Source organism: Sander lucioperca, chromosome 2 (genome assembly GCF_008315115.2).
Source record: "Sander lucioperca isolate FBNREF2018 chromosome 2, SLUC_FBN_1.2, whole genome shotgun sequence".
NCBI lineage: Eukaryota > Metazoa > Chordata > Actinopteri > Perciformes > Percidae > Sander > Sander lucioperca.
Window position 1 is genome coordinate 7,121,153 of NC_050174.1, and position 20,989 is coordinate 7,142,141.

Genomic DNA, 20,989 nt, shown 5'->3' on the forward strand with positions numbered 1-20,989 from the left:
CTGATCCTGGGTTTTATTCCTTGTGTTTGGTAGGATAAAGTGAAAGAAGCCCTTCTATCTTTCCATCAGTCGCTCTTACTCTTCACTGTTTTTCTGTGCAGTAGAGTGAGTCTGCCAGCAACCTGCAGTATCACACCCCCACAGTGAGCCACACTGTGTAACCACAAAATACACATCTACTCTCTCTCTCTCTCTCTCTCTCTCTCTCTCTCTCTCTCTCTCTCTCTCGCTCTCTCTCTCTGTTGTACTCTCAGACACAAAGCCTTCAAATAATTTGGAGAGCATTCACACTGGTCAGAATGGTTTTCACAGCGACTGTGGACGTGCATTGCTGATGTAAACGTGTGTGTGTGTGTGTGTGTGTGTAAAAGGCCAGTAGATTTAGCTGTGTATAGTTGTCAAACTATCCCTCCCCCCATCATCAAGGGTAGGTTATTGATCCTAGAGGGAAGCACAGTTCATCAGAGACCATGAACCAGGGGAGAGATGACTGTACCATACAGTGAAGGCTGTTTCCAGATCGCCACCCATTTGTTAAATTTTTGCTGTTCGATTCAAAGGCCTGATGTTGCTTTTTTGAATGACAGTTTGCCATGTAGAAAAAAAAATAATGAGCCAATCGTTCAGCATTAAATCATCGGGGAATTATGTAGGTCTTAGGGCTGGGCAATATATCAGAATTCTATCAATATTGATATATGAGGCTAGATATCGTCTTAAATTTTGGATATCGTAATATCCTGATATGACACAAGTGTTGTCTTTTCCTGGTTTTAAAGGCTGCATTACAGTAGAGTGATGTAATTTTCTGAACACACCAGACTGTTCTAGTTGTTCCATTATTTGCCCTTTACCCACATAATTATATCAACATGATGATTATTTATCAAAAATCTCGTTGTGTGCATACAGTATTTTGTGAAAGCACCAATTGTCAACCCTACAATATTGCCACAATATCGATATCGAGGTATGTGGTCAAAAATATGGGGATATTTGATTTTCTCCATATCGCCCAGCTCTAGTAGGTCTGTAGGTTGGGAACATCATCTAGTTGTGCCAGAGCCAGGATCCAAACAAATATAGAGACAAATCATTGATGAAATCAATGCTGTTTTAAATTGACCAACAAAGAATACAGCTCTAAAATCCTAAAGCTATGCATTAAAGAGGTTTCTTCAAAGGAAGGTTTTTGCCGATAGATAGATAGGAAGTTCATATGTCTCAGCAGCAGTACAGAAAGAAAAACAAACAAAAAAGTATGCCTTTTAAACATGCATGCATACAGTGTGCAGATTGGATGTGCATTGGGTGTGCAAAATGGAGGTTATTGTAGAGTAAATGTAAAAGAAATGTGTGTGTGTGTATATATATATATATATACAGTTTTGCTCATAAATTTATGAACTCATGCTAAAGTTGACTAAAAAGAGGAATAAAAAAAACCTTTTGGAAATTGATCTTAATGCCTTAATTAAAAAAATGTGGAAAAAACCAACCTTTAAGGACACCAGTTTTCTTTGTGAATGAAAAATGTATCGTAAATAAATAAATGTTCTTCCTTAAAATACAGGGGGCATAAGTAAGTACACCCCTATGTTAAATTCCCATAGAGGACGGCAGATTTTTATTTTTAAAGGCAAGTTATTTCATGGATCCAGGATACTATGCATCCTGATAAAGTTCCTTTGGCCTTTAATTATTATTATCTTATTATATATAGCTTACCATACCTAGAGATTGGCATGGTTTTATTTCAGTTAGCCTATTAGCTGGTTTGATTTGCATTGAGAGATGATTTTATGGAAAGTACCCCATGCCAATCCCTTTTTTCCTAATCTTTTTAATTAAGGCATTAAGATCAATTTCCAAAAGATTATTTTTGTATTCCTCTTTTTAGTCAACTTTAGCATGGGTTCATAAACTTATGAGCACCCCTGTATATATATTTCACTTTGCCAAAGTTGCAGAGAATATAAATGTGAGTCCAGTTACAGTTAGTGAGTTAGTCCAGAGGGACCTCAACAGCCCATCCCCGTCCACTGATGTTGATTCTGTGACTTGGTGGGGATGAATTAAAAGGTTTGATGGCCACCGGCAGGAATTACTGCCTGTGCCGCTCGGTGAAACCCCTTGTTGGTATGAGTCTTTTGCTGAAGATGCTCCTCTTCTCAACTAGCATGTCGTTGAGTGGGTGGGAGACGTTGTTCAGAATGCTAACCAACTTGGACAGCATCCTCTTCTCCGTCACCGCCTCCAGAGAGTCCAGCTCAACTCCTCCTCTAATCATTGAGCCCGGCTTCCTAACTAGCTTGTTGAGCTTTGCTAGTGTCTCTTGGTCTTATGCTCCGTCCCCGGCACATGGCAGCATATAACCCTGTATGGCTCTGGCCACTACAAACTGGTAGAACATCCTGTTGCAGACGTTGAAGCCTCTGAGCTTCCACAGGAAGTTGAGTTGGCTCTTAGCCCACAGGTTTAGGAAAATTTTTTATCGGTTTTTATTATCAGAATTTACCAATTGGTCCCTCTGGTAAGTAAAGGGGTCGGATTGTTGTTTTCCCTTGATTTGCTAAATTGAGTATTAAATACAAAAACTGAAAGGGCTTGGTTCGCACAGCAAAAATCTAATAGTAAATAGGCATTCCTTGACATGTTAGGGGTGACTGTGGTTCGGAAGGTAGAGCATAGGTAGGTAGAGCAGGTCAAATTGCAGGGCTGGAGGTTAGTGGTTGCATACATGTCGAAGTGTCTCGCAAACTGCTCCTTCTGCTTCAACAGCCTCTGTGTGAAATGAAAATACTATATGAGAAAGATATATGAATAATGTACTGGTAATGAAAAGAAAGTATAGTCTGGATGACAGGTTAGGTATGGTGGCCCTGAGGGGCAAATGAACAAAACATAACATTAACACCAACTTATTTCTGAAACTGAACTGCAGTTTTTTAAAAACTAGAAGAAGTAAAGTAACTGCTATTTTTTTTAATTTATTATTGTGAAGATTTTAAGTGTGTTCACCATGCACAGGTGTTCGCGCTGCATTTACAGTCTGTCACATGGTGCCATCTGCCCTCTTGGCATCTTTTACAACATTTTGCAGCCCTTTTTGTGGTTTTGAAAAAAGAGAAGATAAGGCATACATGTGTTTGTTTTTGACAGTGACTCTCACGGCCTTGTTCAAAAGAAATTGTTAAAAAAAAGATCGGCATGCAATTTTAGTAGCTTCAATATTTCTGTCCAAACCTACGTGTAGCGAGATTGTTGTGTATTACTGCAGCAAAAGGTTTTATCCACTGTCAAACCTATGATTTGTGTATAAAGGCATTATTATGTTTAAAATAATCAAAACCAGGCTTAGGGACTGTTCATTTTTATTAAAGGGGGCTACCAGAGGAGTTTTGGGATCTTTAGTCAAAATAGACTTGACATCCCTTCGCCAGCAATACATTTTGTCTATGACCCTCCAAAATGATTGAGAAAAAAAGGAATGACCCTCCCCAATAACTAACAGATGCCTTCTACACTGATTTGCACTTGGCAAAGATGTATAGATAACCACTTTTTTTATATACAACCATGACACGCAACTTAACCTCTGCTTTCTCATTTTATACACTACAATCCACTATTATGGTGGCCATTTCAGTAGATTTACTCACTAACACTGTTGTGGAAACGCAATAAGCATGGAAACTAAATGCACACTTCCTGCATTACTGCATTACTTCAAATACTAAGTTACTCCTCTAGTAAAGTATTCACATGAAATAAAACAATAAAACATTGAGACCATTCAACAAAGCACACTGGGTAATAACCCATATTGACAGCTGGCCCGCCCAATCAGAAATTCAAAGTTAAAGCAACTCTAGAGAACTTTTCCCGCTTCGGTCCCCCTACAGGTTGTCTCAATGGAACTACAACTGGAAACTTTATACATTGTTCGTCTGCTATTTCATTACTAAATTCACTTCCGATATAGGTTTTCCTCCGTGGGTGCTCACGGGCACACGCCCTTTAAAAAAAAAAGTAGTCAAAAAATGTTTGCATTTCAGAACCTTAGGAAATGGACAACGGCTGACACAAACACACACGCCTATTAACTTGATACTAAAGCCGTCTAGAAATCTATACGCACCCTAGCGGCAGCAAATGTAATTTGCAGCCAGGGTCAGTCTAGCAACTCTCCGTTGGCTTGCGAGCTGGAAAAAACAAGTTCTGGTCAGGCCAATCACATCGTGTATAGAGTCGGTGGGCGGGCTTAACATAAGGATGGCAGAGTTGCGACAGTTCCCTGCTACTTGAAAACAAAGAAGATAGCTGTTGCTGCTGGCGAACAGCGGTCTTTCGAATCGGTTTTGGCCGCGACTCTGAAAGACTTCGAGTTAAGCACTGAAGTCATTCTTAAAAAAGGAAGCTTTGTTCGGAGTTTTGCCGACCGGATACGGCAAAAGTTTAATCTATCAACTAGCGTTGCTCTGGTTGGCTTTTGCGTGCAAAGGGAATTTGAAAGACAACCGTTTATCCCGCCCCTCGGATTCAGCCCTGCCAATGGTGAGTTCCCAGACCCAACATCTTGATGTGGGTCTGGCTTGTCAGGCTACCAGCTTATATTCCATCTTAGCCAACAGACTAAACAAGATATACTTGAACAGGTGTTTTGAACTTTGGTTCGAGTAAAGTGGCGAACTTTTTGAAGTCAATCAACTCACACAGTAGTGTAGATATCCCAGTATCGATCCACATATTAACCCACCCTTCCTCCCGCTTTTGGTGTTCCTGCGTATTTACTAACCAGCAGCTATCGGGTCGCCGGTGAAAGCCTTCCTGTAGTGTTCTCTGTCCTGCTGTTGTCTCTGTCATGCTGCCTGGCACTGTATCCATACATCCATGCCCGTAACGTTACCGAGGTTAGCTTCTGTTTCGGGGAAAGGGGGCTTTGCTTTCTCCTTTACCTTGTTAAGGTAGGCTAGGTTAGCCTCCTAGCTTGTGTGCGCTTCTCAAATGTACTTTCAAATTCGTGGGATTTTTCCCTGTAATAAATTGTCCACATATTTTACCACCTTCCACTGCAAGGCACTTGCTTTTATCTGACACAGTCATAATCAAATTGGACTGCTGCTTTCTTCCGACTTTCGGTACAGCTATGATGTCAGGCGAGGGGCATGGACTATGTTGTGTTCAATTTGACGTGGAATGTTGGGATTTCTGGGTTCCCAGTCAGAAACTATACATGTCTACGGGAAATGTCATGGTCGGAAAGATATAACGTTATTTGCTCGAAAGACATCGACAAAGATGAAAACTAAGGATATTTACTCGATAATTTGATTTTATTTTAGTTAATTTTGCAGACATTACAGTTTTAGTTTAGTTATCGTTTTTTGTAATGCCTCGTTTTTATTTTTATTTCAGTTAACGACATTGTTTTTTCCCACCTAGTTTTCGTTATTTCGTTTGTTTTCATTAACGATTAGAACCTTGGCCAAGACTGAGATCTACATGGAAAAGTATGCACCAAACAACCCACTTTCAAATTTTGCTGTTTTCATGAATACAAAAGTTGGGTGACCCTCCCCCCTAGACTAAAAAAGTTGGGTCACCCTCCCCTCAACAAAGAATAAAAAGACATGACCCTCCCCTATTTTCCTCCAGTGGTCCATTCCATAAATACCGAATGGTCCCTTACTTATTTATTGAAAAGGAATCATACAATATGTTGTGTTGTGGCCTTGTGTTTTCTGAAATGCCATTGTTTCCTAAAATCTTTTCTTTTTTCTTTTTTTTTTCTGAAATGTTGCGTTTTTCTACCACGGGTCCACCATACATAGACGCTTCATTGTCAGAGTGAATATAAATTAGGAAATGAGGAATATTTTTCTGTTCCTCTAAGACATGGATGCCTATTGTGTCCAAGTTTCGTGCTTGCAGAATTTAAGGCTCAGCATCGTTGTCAAGGACGCTTCAAAAGGGATGAAAATTAGCTGTTAAGGGGGTCAAATCAGTGACCTTCACTCCATCCATGCATAATGCACATGGCTGTAGTAAAATGAAATTTGAAATTTCATTAGAAACGGTACGGGAGAGATATCATAGGTTAATTCAATCCTGTGTGATCTGGCTGCATTGGCTTTAATTAAGTGTGTTTTTCTCCAGTTATAGGGTTATATATAGGGGGGTATTTTTAAAAGTCTCCTTCCTCATTAGACTTGATGCAAGAAAAGGTGGGGTAACACTTTAGAGTTGAAGTGTCAGTGCTGACTTCCTGCTGTATCTGTGTATATGTGTGTGTAATTATTTCTTACAAGAAAGCTTGTCAAGCTCAAAAGGCCCTCTCAGAGCATTGTGTTTTCGCTGTTGCCCACACTAATAATCTATATCAAGGAACAAATTCTTCCCATATTACTAGAGTTTGATCTGCTTTCCTGCGCAGGCTGCTTTACATTTTCCTCTTAAGTCTTCTGCCAAGAGTTTGAGACATTATGGACCTCATTAGTGTCAGAATAGAATTTACAGCTGGCATGTGCCTTAAAGCCTGTCTCTGTGTTTGAAATACTGCAATAATCAAAGTATAGATGACAACGAGGGTGGATTTTACTTTCAAGAAAACACTCCTGGTACAACATGTTCTTGTATCTAATACTTAGCATATACTCTCTGTTCTATGAAAACCATTGTCTCCAAATTGTCAGATGTTCATAAACTAAGAAAAACAGCTTCTTTTAAAGAAGTAGTAAAACATTTTTGGAAATATGCTTGTTTGCATTCTTTCAGAGAGCTAGATGAGAAGATCAATGGCACTCTCATGTTTGTGTCAACTGTGGAGCTACAGCAAGGAGACGATTAGCTTTTCTTAGCTTGTCGTTGAGGGTGTCCACAGACATGGTATCCATCCTCTCAATTAACCCTCAAGAAAGCGAATAGGTGTATTCCCCATAATATTAAACTATTCCTTTAATGCTACTCAATCAATCAATAACTTCATGTTAACAATTCATCACATTTGGTGATAGGTTTTATTGGACACCTTATCGAATGACCAATACACCAATTAGTCGAAAGATATGGCCATTATATACCTTACATTGACAGGATTCCTGCAGCAAATTTGCAGATGGTTTTTCTGTATATAATATGAATATGTTGTACATTATTGATTAGCCTGTTGGGAAAGCTGAATTTGGCAGAGTTGCTTCAAGTTAGGCAGATGACAGGTGAGAATATTACATAAACAAACATCCCAGCATTATGAGAGCCAGCAGGTATAAATTTGTATTTCATCACATCTCCTCCTGAACTGGTGCTGGGCTGTTCATGTGGACACCCTGGGTGATAAATGCTCTTGGGGCATTGGGCCTCTGTACTCTTCAGTGGTGTTATTGTTATTGCTGGAGCTGCTCCCATCTATTATACATGCTCCTCCTGTCACACGCACGCACGCACGCACGCACGCACGCACACACACATCCAACGAGGACTGTATAAAATAAACTTGAGCGCCAGGTATTAGGATTGTCAAGTAGTTTCATGTGTGTTTGTTGTTGTCTGTGCAGAGTTATGAGCTGTGTATTTTACAGGATCAGGTTAGGCACACTGGCAATTCTCAAGAATATTGTAAAACAGATTTATGTTGTGTTTAGACACTTGTGCTGTTGCACTGTGGGAGTCGTAGAGCAAACTCCAATCCAGCATCTCTTGCATTAGGGCGGCAGGATGTTTCCCAACAATATCTCCAGGCGATGGAGTGAGAGTATTATAAAGCAATAACAAATGTGTAAGATGGGAGAAAAAGCTTGATGATAGCTGTATTATATGTGTGTATTTATGTTTGTTTTTGATTAGGAGGACAGCAGTGAAAGTAAGCAGTGGAGGCGGGAAGCTATCTGTTTAATCTCCAGATAAACTGACAGGTAATCCCTGATCAGAGTGTTCTGAGGCATGCACAACAATTAGTATACTTTTATACTGTGTGTGTGTGTGTGTGTGTGTGTGTGTGTGTGTGTGTGAGTTGTGTGTATCTGTGAATGTTTAATGTATGTGTGTGTGTGTGTGTGTGTGTGTGTGTGTGTGTGTGTGTGAGAGAAACGGCCCCATACTTTGTTGTAAGAACTTCTTTAGAGGAAGTGAACAGCATGAAGAAACAGCAGGATGTGGGATGTGGATTCAGTGATAGCTACATCATTAGTTAAATTCAGTGGTTACATAAAGTACTGCTGCTGCCGCTGTCGGATTAATGTTTTGTATCTCTTCACAATGACAAGACTACAGGATTTTAAAAATCTGTTATTTTTTTCTAAAGTGAAGCTGTTTGGATTTCTGGAATTACAGAATGGGTGTTATGTAAATACAAAGAGGGCCATTTCAACTAAAGTGAGAAGATGAATGAAGGAAAAACTGCCACATTTACTTTGACATCTCTTGTATTTTTTTTGTCAAGTTAGGCATCTACGCTATATTTATTTTGGCTGTCATAAAACAAAGGCAATGAAAATAAATCATTTTAAAGGTATAGTTTGCCATTTTTGTGACAAATTCCTTATTCGCTACCAAGACTTAGATAGAAGATTTAACCTTTAAATATAAGGCTACAGCCAGAAGCTAGGTAGCTTAGCGTTAAGACTGGACACTGGGAAACAATTAACCTGGGTCCGTCCAACAGTAATAAAATCTATACCAGCACCTCTAAAGCTCACTAATTAATATTATATTAATTAATTATAATTATATATTAATTATATCATGTTTGTTTAATCAGTACAACTACCAAAGTGTAAAAACATACATACATATTTGTGGTTTTACGGGGGGTTATGTGCTGGACTATTTCTTGTCTAGCTCCAGCTTCATATTTAGCCTACTGTATGGATGAGAGTGGTACTGATCTTCTCATCTACTGTAACTCTCTATAAGAAAGCGTTAAAGCATGTTTCCCAAAATGTTGAACTAGTTCTTTAACTTTCAAACCGGCTTTTAAATAAGCGAAGGCCAAACAAAATGTCTTCTCATTCCTTATTCAAGTATAAAAATGACAATTAGCAGTTTTACAGGGAGTTACTTTATGCCAGTCTTTAAGCTAAGCTATGCTAATTGGCTGCTGGCAGCCTTACATTTAACAAATGTGTACATCGATGTCATCTTAATCTCGGCAATAATGCAAAAATTAACCTATTTTCTACGACACTATTTACTATGGCAAACATGATGGATGACACCTGGCCACTTATTTAAAAAGATTGGTGTGTAGGTACTGCAGCCTACTGTACAGTAAACAAGGTCAAATTTATATTAATGAATGCACAAGTCATTTTTTGACAGTGGCAGATTATTTCTTTGTTTCTGTCCTGTGAGCATTTTATGAAGCTGCATTCGGCACAAAATAGACATTATCGCCCCTGTGGGAGCACGACAGGAGCTGAGAAATGAGAGGAAAATAAAGAGGAGAGAAGCATATCGTGTCTGATCCAGAAGACTGATGGGTGGAAAAGTGAACTCACACCCCTTTTATCCTATTTATCTCTCTAAGCCTTTTCTCACAAATTACTTTTATTGTTTCATTAACTGATTTAACCCTTATAATGGCTAATAACATATTTTACAGCCTATTCTGTACATGTCATCAATTTTAGTCTGTCACTAAATATATCTTAGTAATTTTGAAAAACACCCACAGTGTTAGAATATTATGTAGGCCTACCTTTAATTACTCTTATTGGGTTTTTGTGCCTCCTTTTTATTTCAAAATAGTCTGGTTTCCTCCTTCCTTTCATACTCTGTGTATGGTCTTTTCAAGCCTTAATAATTGATATTTGTTTCATATTGTGAATATGAAGCGAATAATCTTTTGCTGGTTTGAAGCATTGTTCCCCCATGATAATGCCAACAACAGGTAGTTTGAGATGATCTCTGTTTCAATAATCTCTGTGGTTCTTTTGTAGTATCTCACGTTCTGTTTTCTTCTGTTCTTTTTAGAGAAACCCAGCATGGTGCTATATACTCCCACACATACAGGAAATCAAGTTTATGGATTATATCAGTTCCACACACACACACACACACACACACACACACACACACACACACACACACACACACACACACACACACACACACACACACACACACACACACACAAATACACAAATCTGGTCTCCTCTCTGTTGTATTTCTCTGTAATGGTAATCATCACCCTGCGGGATTCAGGATCACTTAGCACTCCCTGCTTCACCAGCAGTGCAAAGGTGGAGACGCATTTTACATCAGCATCCAATGGAGCCCATTGTGTTAAAACGGCTTGTTAATGATTTTCTCCCCTTTCTATGTTGTATATGGATCTAAGGAATAGGACGAGACAAAAACCTGTTCTACTGTGAAACTTGTCAGATGTTAACTGCAAACACACACAAAAAAGACCAAACCTGTGGTTGGTTTTCCCTGCAGCACTGGATTCAATTTGATAAACTGTGATATTTCAATTAATTATTGATGCTATGGAGTAACTTTAACTTTCCTGTGTCTTCATGCAAATAACAGTTTGTGATTGTACTGTTGCTGTATTTTTTGCTCAATAGTGTCTTTTCTAGTACTTGCTTTTATGCACATCAAGTTCAAACAAAGTTAGGAAAACCTTAGTGGTTTGGCATTGATATTCTTGTTAAACACAGCCACAAACACACACCATACCGTATATGGAGGTGAGACAAGGCAGATTTTTCTGACCTACCTGGCTGCTAGTTCCACCAAAACAACTTTTGCATTGGGTTATTATTTTTTTTGAAACATTTCTCAGAATTTGTGAATGACCTTATTTTCAGGCTTATATTTAATTTAGCATGCCAGTGGTTTTGCATGCCCATTTACTGTACCACATAATATGTAGGTCACATGCACCACAGTTAACCATTTACAACCTGCAGTGTTTTAGAAATGTTTTCTCTGTTGACTGAGAAAAGCAGACATTTGAAACTAGCTTCAGTTGTACAATCTATTACATTTAACATTGAGTCTGCAGATTTTTTTGTCAAAGTTATCATTATGAGGTAATGGAGTGCTGACAACATATCATTGACAACAATTCATTCAAACTCAATGTTCACAGTGATACATTAAGCTGTGGTTTATTTTTGTTTGTTGTTATAAATAAATCTATAATGATCTTTCAGTATATTGTAATTCAAGTGGTGTGAGAGAAAACTAAACTTCTGCACCTCCTCATTGGCTCTGTTTTCAGGCTTTAGAAAATCTAGCCCATGACGGGAGACTTTGGCCGATCACAGGTTATTTCAGAGATAGAGAGCGTTTTTATTGGCTGTTCTGCAAATGCAGATGCGCATGCACGTCCCTTTAGTGAAAGTTCTGCTGCTAACCGTAGCCAAAGACTTAGGGCCGCAGGTAATTCAAGGCTAAGCTATTTGATAAGACTTTATTAAGATAAGTCATCTATTTATACACAGTATATGGAGAAACGAATTTGTAACGTGTAAAAATGTGGTCTAGTTTAGTGCCCAGGAAGTGGACATTTGCTATGAAAACAGTCAGGAGAGCTGGTCTGCTGGGGTATAATGAATACTGGTTAATTTGCTGTGTTTATTTGAGGCTCTAGCTAGTTAGGTAGTTTACCCTTCTGCTAATCATAGTTTACGACTGCGGCAAGTTTGGTAGCTAGCTAGAGCCTTGAATCACAGTATGTCATCTCAAAGGGCTTTACAAAAAAAAAAAAACAGGACAATAATTCTCATAGAATTGCGGCAGCTATATAACGGCATCGGGATGAAATGAACGACTAGTACTCGTACAGGTTACTGTACTGTATGAAGCCGATGCATATGTCTGTGCTCGTCGGATGGGAACAGCATGTAAAATACATCCACAGATCCATAAATGTAGAGCATGCACTCAAAAGTAGAGATGATTTGAAGCCAACACTTATGTACATACTGGTATGGTCTTTTAAAAACCAGCGGGGAAAGAAATATTAATCCAGCAAAGGAACCATCATGGCACAAAAACTACTTCCTAGTTGTTCTGTGCTGTTTTAGCCTATACTTCAACTATATATATACCATGGGTGCTTTATGTGACTGTGCAGTTTCTTTATATTATTTTTCAGCCAGCCTTTCAGTACTTTCAGTGTATGCACATTTAGTCCCAGCGGGAATAACACCTTTAACACTTTCAGCATTCATGCCTTTTTTCTACCCATTGAAGTAAACAACATCAAAGCAGTAAAGTGGCGTGGCTCTGAAAGGCTGAGAGTTAAATTCGAGGAAAAAAAAAAAAAGAGGTCCGTCTGTGGTACTGTACAACAAAATTTGGCCTCTCATCAGTGCACATGCCAAAGCAGACAGCAGTGTTACATCATTAGTTGCTATTCCAGTCCCCTAATCATTAGTGGATCCTAACATTCTGTCATCTCTGCTTTTAAATATTTATAACACATGAGTATTTCTGGATCCCCCAGCCATTTTTTGCCTAATGAATCTATTACCAACAAGTCCAGTTTCATCTTTGACTCTTTAATCTTTAATTTCATTACAGCACACCATGAACCTGAGGGTGTGTGTGTGGTAGGTTTTCATTTCCTAATGTTCAGTCTCTGTTGGACAGTGAAAAGTAGTCTCACTTCTCACCTTTGTTCTCGCAGCAAGCAGTTTGAAATGACTGTCCCGAAATTGCTTTTTAATAATAAAATTTCCCTTCATTGTGCTTGTGTCACTCCTTTGTGTCACGCTGTCAGTTTTTACAGATTAATTTTCTATGATAGCTGTTCCACAGATTAGGCAAAAAAAGGGGAATGGTACTTTTACTCTTTAGTGTACGTCAGTGACATACAGTAAAGAGTGAAAGAGTAGAAAAGAGTCTCTTTGTTTCTTTGTTTCTTTTGCTTTTCCTCTATTTCTTTATTTGTTTAAATTAAATCTCTTACAGTACAGTGAAGGCCCTGAAGGATGGAGGGTATATTTGAGCTGATTTGAAGGGAGAGCGTGCTGGTAGTCCTGAATGGTACTGTAGAGCTGGTAAGCTGCATGTTCACAGCTCATAGAGAGTCGGACCTCTTACTGCTTTTACATGTTACTCTTCGATTAATGAGAACACAGTACAGTGTTACAGTGTAATTCATTGCGCTGCATTGTTAATGTTTTCAACGGCATGAGGTCCAGCATGAACCAAAATCAACTGTAAAGGATGTGATACATTAAAGTTAAATGATTGCCTGGGGGCAATTGGGTCACTGCTGCAGCAAATAGTGGGAGTATACATTCAAAGAGGAATTCAGTGCAAAACATTTACATTCTGTAAAGTATCCTGAAATGGGAGATTATATGAATACTTTTAATATCAGTATATACTGTATAAACAGTGGTGGATTGTAACTAAGTACATTTACTTGAGTACTGCACTTAGAGGTGTTCTGTGGAGTTTTCTTTTAAACAAGCAAAGTTCACATTTAGTGCTTCTCAACAAAACACAGTGGGAATCCTTGGGGCCTAACAAACACTTTGCAAATGTTTTATGAGGAAGGAAATGCGTTCAAACTCTTTTGAATATTTGAAATTGTGCATTGTTTAAATCCATGTTTGCTAGATTGCGTCTTCCTCTTCACTGCCTTTGTGGACACACTGCTACGCCCTTTTGCTCTTTTGCATCCTTGTACATATGAATGATACAAACAAAACGGGAACCAACTCGTAAAAAAGGAAAATACTCAATAGCAATAGTAGTGCTCCACATGATCTAAGTACCATTTTGAGATACTTTGACTTTACTTGAATGTTTCCATGTTGAACTACTTGTATTTCTACGTCTCAGATATATTATACGTAAATATTATACTTTTTTTTTTACTTCACTAGGCCTGCATTTATTTCACATAATGACAAGATACTTTACAGTTTAAGATCACATTATGAACGTATTCAACTACTATAATCTCTCATTTGCTAATTATAACATGAAAATGCATGTTAATCTTTCAGAAATATTAATCAAATATTTCACTGTCTAAGGTCAGTCTACGTGTATAATGAGTACTTTTACTTTAGTTCTTTTTAATAAGTATAGTTTGGCAGATAATACTTCTACATGTATACTCCTACTTTCGTAAAATTTAAATGTAGGACATTTATTGCAGCAGAGTGGTATTGCTCCTACGACTTTTCTTTCCACCATTGAGCATCAAATTGAAAATACCACTACAGTGATTATCACTGTATATGTGATAATTATGACTGGGACATCTGTGTGATCAAAGCAACCATGTGAATCAATACCAACATGGTGTGAAAATGTTTGTGCATATTCCCTTTAATAAGGCTATAAAAGGCAGACATATTGTAAACCCTGACATTTACTGTGCACTGTAAAAATCAGTAACCATTAACTCCATCAATGTACTGTTATTGTAATATGCAGGTAACATATGCTCAGAATATCCATGTAGATCTCTATATAAGTAAATGTTTTGTTTTCTACTTAATGCTGCTTCTTCTATGTCGAAAATTACAGGATGGATCAATAAAAGCATTAAATGAATAGAGGCAGCGCTAAAAAGTAGAAAATGGAAATGACATGACAGAAACGTCAGATATTGTGTTGCCATGGAAATTTTATCTTGTTAGGTGGTGACACAATTTAGAAATATGTACTCGGTTAAGACATATTATGTAACCACTTTGTCTCTCTACCATTCTATGTCGCTCTTTCTCCTTGTCAAAGACTGTTAGAGCATAGATTATTGTTGATGTAATAAATCCAGCCAGCCAGTGAATCGAAATGAAGGATACATAAAAAGCAGGGATAGGAGGATAGAGATGGAGATGGAGGAGGGTCTATGAATGTGTGCTTGTGTGTGTGTGTGTGTGTGTGTGTGTGTGTGTGTGTGTTCCAATAACCTTGGTGACTCTGTCCCGAGCCCATCCCAACTGCAGGGGCTGAAGCCCGTCCATCCTCCTGCAGGGTAAACGTCTCTCCTCTGGACTCAGTTTGGTTCACTGAATCCTTACTGAGAGAGACACACAAAGAGAGTATGAAGGGGATGGAGGATGAGGAGGAGGAGTGGGTTTTCAACAACAAGAGAAGTGAGAATGCTGGTGGAGCGGGACAGAGGAGGCGGAGTGGGATGATGGGTGAAGTGCAAAGAGAGAGAGAGAGAGAGAGAGAGAGGTGGTGGAAAGAGGTGGTTGGATGATGAGAAGAGAAGAACATGAGGAGGAGGAGAGAGAAAGTCCATGCAAAGCCCAGTCTTCTCTGTTTTCCCTGACTAAGAATAGCAGCTCTTCTGGTAACCCAGTGCCCCAGGACACGACCATTTGAATAAAAGCCTCTATCACTTCACATAATGCCTGGTGTGTGTGTGTACGTGTGGGGAAGTATTTTGAAGGCAGATACTCAGGGAAATTCAGCAGATTAATAAGAGAGACAGGGAGCGGGCTAATTGATGGGGATGATAATAGGCTAATGGAGAAAGGGTGCACAGACGATACTTCATTTCAGCGGGCAAATAACTCTGTAACCCTCCCCCGTCCAGTCTCACTCTCTGTCTGTGTGCTCTGCCTGCATCATGTAAGGTCTGTGGAGCTTTAAATTGGATGAATCTGGGCAAGAAAAGAGCGTGAAAAGCAAATGTAGTTGAAATCCATGTTTCCATATGTGTGTGCCAAATGTCTGATTAGCTGTGGCTTGCATCTCAAAGGTGCAACCAAAACATCTTGTCCTGTAAAGTGAGACTGTTGGCACGACTAAGTAGTGGTGTCGTGGATGTGTTAGGTGCCAGGGTCACACATATAAACAGCTTTTCTCTCTTTATCGCTCTCTCTTTAGCACTACTTCCTCATCGTATTTGGTCACGATGGACAGAAGCCTCTGGAGCTGCGCACAGAGGAGGAGAGTGAGTGCGATGAATGGGTGGAGGCCATCCAGCAGGCAAGGTACACACGTATTATCGCATAAAGGATATTTGTGTGCTTTCCCCAGTTTGCGCCTAGTTTACTACCTTCCACTGATCCATTAGTTTCAGTTCAAATATTGGAAGATTTGAAATGCAGTAATCCATCTTATTGTGGCTGCAGAAACCTTTGAAAGTTCTTCCTTGTTGATGTGTTGAAAGAGGCTCAGACATCTAAGGTTTGAGGTGAGGAGTTTGGACACAGCTGTCCTGAAAAAGATAAAGACATTTGATAGTTTCAAAAGAAGCATGTATCGCTTGCATTTTATAGGTGCCAAACAATGTCAGCCTAATTAGTTGTTCCTGTGGTCATCTGTGCTCCCTGCAGATTCACACTGACTGGCATATTTTGAACTTCTTCTGAAATTAGGACGTGAACTACTGACTTAGTCCACATTACAATGTAACCCCTTCCATTAAAAAGCCCTACACACCTGTGCCTGTGCACACCTGTGCATGTATAGACAGCGTATGATTGACATTTCCATCCCACTGTTTGTTAGGTTTAATAAACGTTTAGGCTAATATATTTAAAAATAGCTAAATAACAATTTAAAATGGGTTCTTTAAAGAACCAGTTGGGTCCACAAAGAACTTTCTTGAAATTGGTTTCTTAGTTCTTTTGGGCACCATTGGTGTGCAGGGCCATCAAAGTGAAGATGTTTTATTTTTTATTTTTGTACTAAGGGCACTTTGACATGTCACGGTAGGAACAGCTGTAAAAATGAAATATGTCACCACCTTCTCCAACTGAGCACAGCCCACTTGAAACCAGTGAGAACAGAAATATCCTGTGAAATAACCAAACTGTTCTGACTTTGGCAGAAAATGTGTTCAATTAAAGACCCCATTGCACACAGTGAGAAGCTTGTTGAGAAAATAGGTTACAGGGCTTTTAAGATTTTAAAGCTTCACACAGGGTGGACAATTTGAATCATTACCTAGCGTTAATAATCAATACACTTTCAAAAGCATTAAGTGTGTTTGTTATTCCTTCCTTTCTGCCATTAACATACAATGGAGGAAAGAAGCAAGACATTTTTTGTATATGGTGCTATTCAGTCATGTGTATGATATAAGTGCTTCATATAACTGATAGCTCTCTCTATATTTGTGGACTTCTCTTTATTTTCAGTTACTCTGACATCATCATTGAACGAGAGGTGCTGATGCAGAAATACATCCACCTTGTACAGATAGTGGAGACTGAAAAGGTGGCTGCTAATCAGCTGCGCACCCAGCTGGAAGATCAGGACACAGAAATCGAGAGGCTCAAAGCAGAGGTATAGCATGGACACACACAAACACAACACCTACAATTGCCTCTTCCATGTGGGATTTAATTTATGTGCCTAGAGGAAACAATGCATGTGTATAGTATGCCTACTAAACGGAATGCAACAGCCAGTGCATATGGGCATTTGACGTAACACAGAAGACAACAGCAAGTGCTAAGCATTGGAAGAGAAAGTGTAGTTCTTGATGACTGTATTTTTAGTGTTTTTTATTTATACAATCCTCTCATGCCACAGTTTGTTTGGCTGTACTGTTGATACATCATCCTCTGTTTTGTTCTGAAACAAGTATTTTTTTTTTTTATGGAACTCTGGACTGAAATCCTAACCAGCGACTTTAGAGGCCATGTGTATCCTTTTTAAACAGTGAAATATGTAATGATCTTGGTTATAACTACCATAACAAGGATTAGGGTCTTCATTCAATGCCCCTTCAATCCAAAGGTTCACACTTACTGCGTCAATTTTAACCCAATTTGGGTCAATCGTGGTACCCAGTACTGGGTCTATCCAGTACCCATGAGCATAAAAACCACTGGGTCACCAATCACACCCAATTTTTTTTACCTCTTGGGTAATAAATTAAACCAAAAAGGTGGTTTACTGGTTACTTTTACCCAGTGTAATGTTATTTTTAATCTTTATATCTGGTCATCAATTAAACCAAAAAAGTTTTGACCCAGGTTTAGTGTTATTTTGTATTTCTGTTGGGTTATTAACCCATATTCAATTCAAAGTTAAAGGTGCCAGGTTGAGTTTTCTTGAGTGAACAAATCGTACATTGCTTAAATCCATATTTACTTGCTTGCAGTCTTCTTCTTCCCTGCCTTTTTTGGCGAATTACTTTGGGCATTACCGCTGAATGAAACCGGTGGCAGGAATGTATTGCGTTTGCATGTGTGTCCTTCTGCGCGTGAACAATGGAAAACTGGAACCCATTAATAAAAACATTGCTCTAGCACTATGGATGGTCGTTTTCAGTAAACATGTTTCTTCCTCATTTTTTAAGGCATTGAACTAGGGTATGCATACATAAAGTTGACATCACTCACTCACTCGGTGATCCAAGGAAATGGATACCCATATCCCTATGTAATGGGTATGCAGCAGTGTGTGTGTCTTTTCACAGTTGTGCTTATGGCAGCAGAGGAGTGGGTGTGAACAGTACTCATTCACCTCTGAGCGTAGGAGGAGAAGGAGAAAAATTGCATGTATGTATATACAGGGAATGTGGGCATAAACCTGACTCCAGAAGAAGTCATTGGTAGCATTGATTTATGGATCTGCCAACATTTTTAGTATTTTTGTGAAAGTGGAATGTGAAAGTAGCTCTAGCTTTAAACTCATTCATTTATTCACTGACAAAAAGACTGTTTAAGTTACTCTACCAATTAATTCGAGCTAATTAGTTGGAAGTGTATCAACTGAACCAAATGACATAGTTCTTTATAGGAAAACAGAAAACTAAGAGGTTATTGGGAAATTATTCAGAAATGGATTTTAAATAAAGTAAAGCTATACCATTGCTTTACCAGATTTACCAGCTCATTTAGTGTTAGTCTTTGCTGGATCAGATGAGAAGTGATTCTACATGTTAGATGTTCTCTTATGTGCCACATAGATGGCCAGAAGGCACTGCAGAGTTAATCTCAATGTACAGGTGCTTGATTGAAATTGAATTCTGGTCTGGTCGGCCCCAAGGGAAGCTATTTGCTCATTTGGCCAGCTGCTAACATCACCATAAATCACAGCTCCACTGTAATTTCCAATTCTGTCTCAGCTCATCTGTGTCAATAATTGTTGTATAAATATTTTGTTTGTTTTGGCTATTTCTGTCTTCAGGAAGAAATAACACTATGTTTAATGGATTAACCTGTTATGCTGATTTTAGCTTTAATCCCCCTTTTAGAGCAACAAGTGTGGCAGATTCAGCTCATACACACTGTGATTATATGTCATTGGCAGGGATACAGTGAGCCCCATTGATAATGAAAATGCTAACGAAAGACATTTTATAAACATCTGCCTGTGTAATTGGACTGCTCATGATAAAAGGATTAGACTTTGAGAGCCAGTGTGCAGTTGGCGATCCAGCTCATTAAAACATACTCTTGTTTGTTTGTTTATGTGTGTGTTGCTCAGTGTTTATGAATAATTAAACCAACTAGCCACTGTAACTGTCAACAGTTGGCAGACTGGCTCCTCTCTACTGCCATTGGCATGATAGCTCTAGTGAATAAGAAAATGAAGATGAAAGTGTGTGGCTAGAAATGGCTTTGGTTTCATCTTTCATGCTTTTCTCCATCTGTGATAAACTGATGTTGTCAAGAGGCCTGACGGTAAAAAACAAATAGGTGAAATTATTATAGTACTGCTCAGGGGCAATTCTAGGATCAGACCTTTAGGGGCATTCAGACCCTAATGAGAATGTGACACGGATACAGTGTCTTGCAAAAGTGTTAACCCCCCCCTGCTAAATCAGTATTTTCACTGGATAACAATGAACATAATTGGCCAAAACTACGTTTCTGTTAACCCTTTCCTTGACTGGGTTTGCATTGGCGACAGCGACACAGGATTTTAAAACAGTTTCAAGCCCTTTGAACCTGTAATTGTTTGTCCTCTGTCACTAACAGACAAGTTCGCAAACTCTGAGGTTGAAGCACTAAAATTGATTTCAGAATTAAAAAAAAAATAATAATAATAATTAAAAAAAAAAATAAAAAAAAAAATATATATATATATATATATATATATATATATATATATATATACAGTGCAAGCTCATACGTATTCATACCCATGCTAAAGTTGACTAAAAAGAGGAACAAAAAAATCATCTTTTGGAAATTGATCTTAATGCCTTAATTAAAGAAATGAGGAAAAATCTGACCTTTTAAGGACACCAATTTTTTTTGTGAATGAATAATGTATTGTAAATAAATAAATGTTCTTCCTTAAAATACGGGGGCCATAATTATACACACCCCTATGTTAAATTCCCATAGAGGAAGGCAGATTTTTATTTTTAAAGGCCAGTTATTTCATGGATCCAGGATACTATGCATCCTGATAAAGTTCCCTTGGCCTTTGGAATTAAAGTAGCCCTACATCATCACATACAGTACCCTTCACCATACTTACAGATTGGCATGGTTTTATTTCAGTTAGTCTAATAGCTAACTGAGCTAAGATCCATATCAACGCAAATCAAACCAACTACTTTTCCTCTATGGGAATTTAACATAGGGGTATATATAATTATGGCCCCTGTATTTGAAGGAAGAACATTTATTTATTTACAATACATTATTCATTCACAAAAAAAGTTGGTGCCTTTAAAAGGTCGGATTTTTCCTAATTTTTTTAATTAAGGCGTTAAGATCAATTTCCAAAAGATGATTTTTTATATATATATATATATATATATATATATATATATATATATATATAAATGGTCTAAAATTGCCAATGGTACTGCTTAGAGCCAGTCTCAACCTCTGCTGGGTTCATTTCTTCTTCACAGAAAACTTTTTACCATCTATGTTTAAAGTTAGTCATCACTGTTATTTAAAGAGAAGTAGAGACATTTAATATTAGGTTTACTATGTAAAATGAGATTAGGTCTTTAAAAGGCCTTGATATTATGGTTTCCATATATTGGTTTGTGCTAGAAATATATTTATGTATATATATATATATATCTGCAGAAGATGATACATTGTCATCAGTCCCTGCTATGCCTGACAAT

At 38.3% G+C, this 20,989-nt stretch overlaps 1 protein-coding gene across 3 annotated transcripts in view; it reads left to right on the forward strand.

The window, feature by feature from the left end:
• The window catches only part of rasgrf2b (Ras protein-specific guanine nucleotide-releasing factor 2b), a 49,733-nt gene that overhangs the window by 3,011 nt on the left and 25,733 nt on the right, over positions 1-20,989 (forward strand). For 2 of the 3 annotated variants that reach the window (XM_031305358.2, XM_031305361.2), the window contains exons 2-3: positions 15,820-15,926; positions 17,079-17,226. In XM_031305358.2, the coding sequence (XP_031161218.1) occupies positions 15,820-15,926; positions 17,079-17,226 (255 nt within the window). Of the gene's footprint in view, positions 1-7,845; positions 7,914-15,819; positions 15,927-17,078; positions 17,227-20,989 lie in introns of all 3 variants that reach the window. The other variant, XM_035991386.1, reaches the window with a different exon arrangement.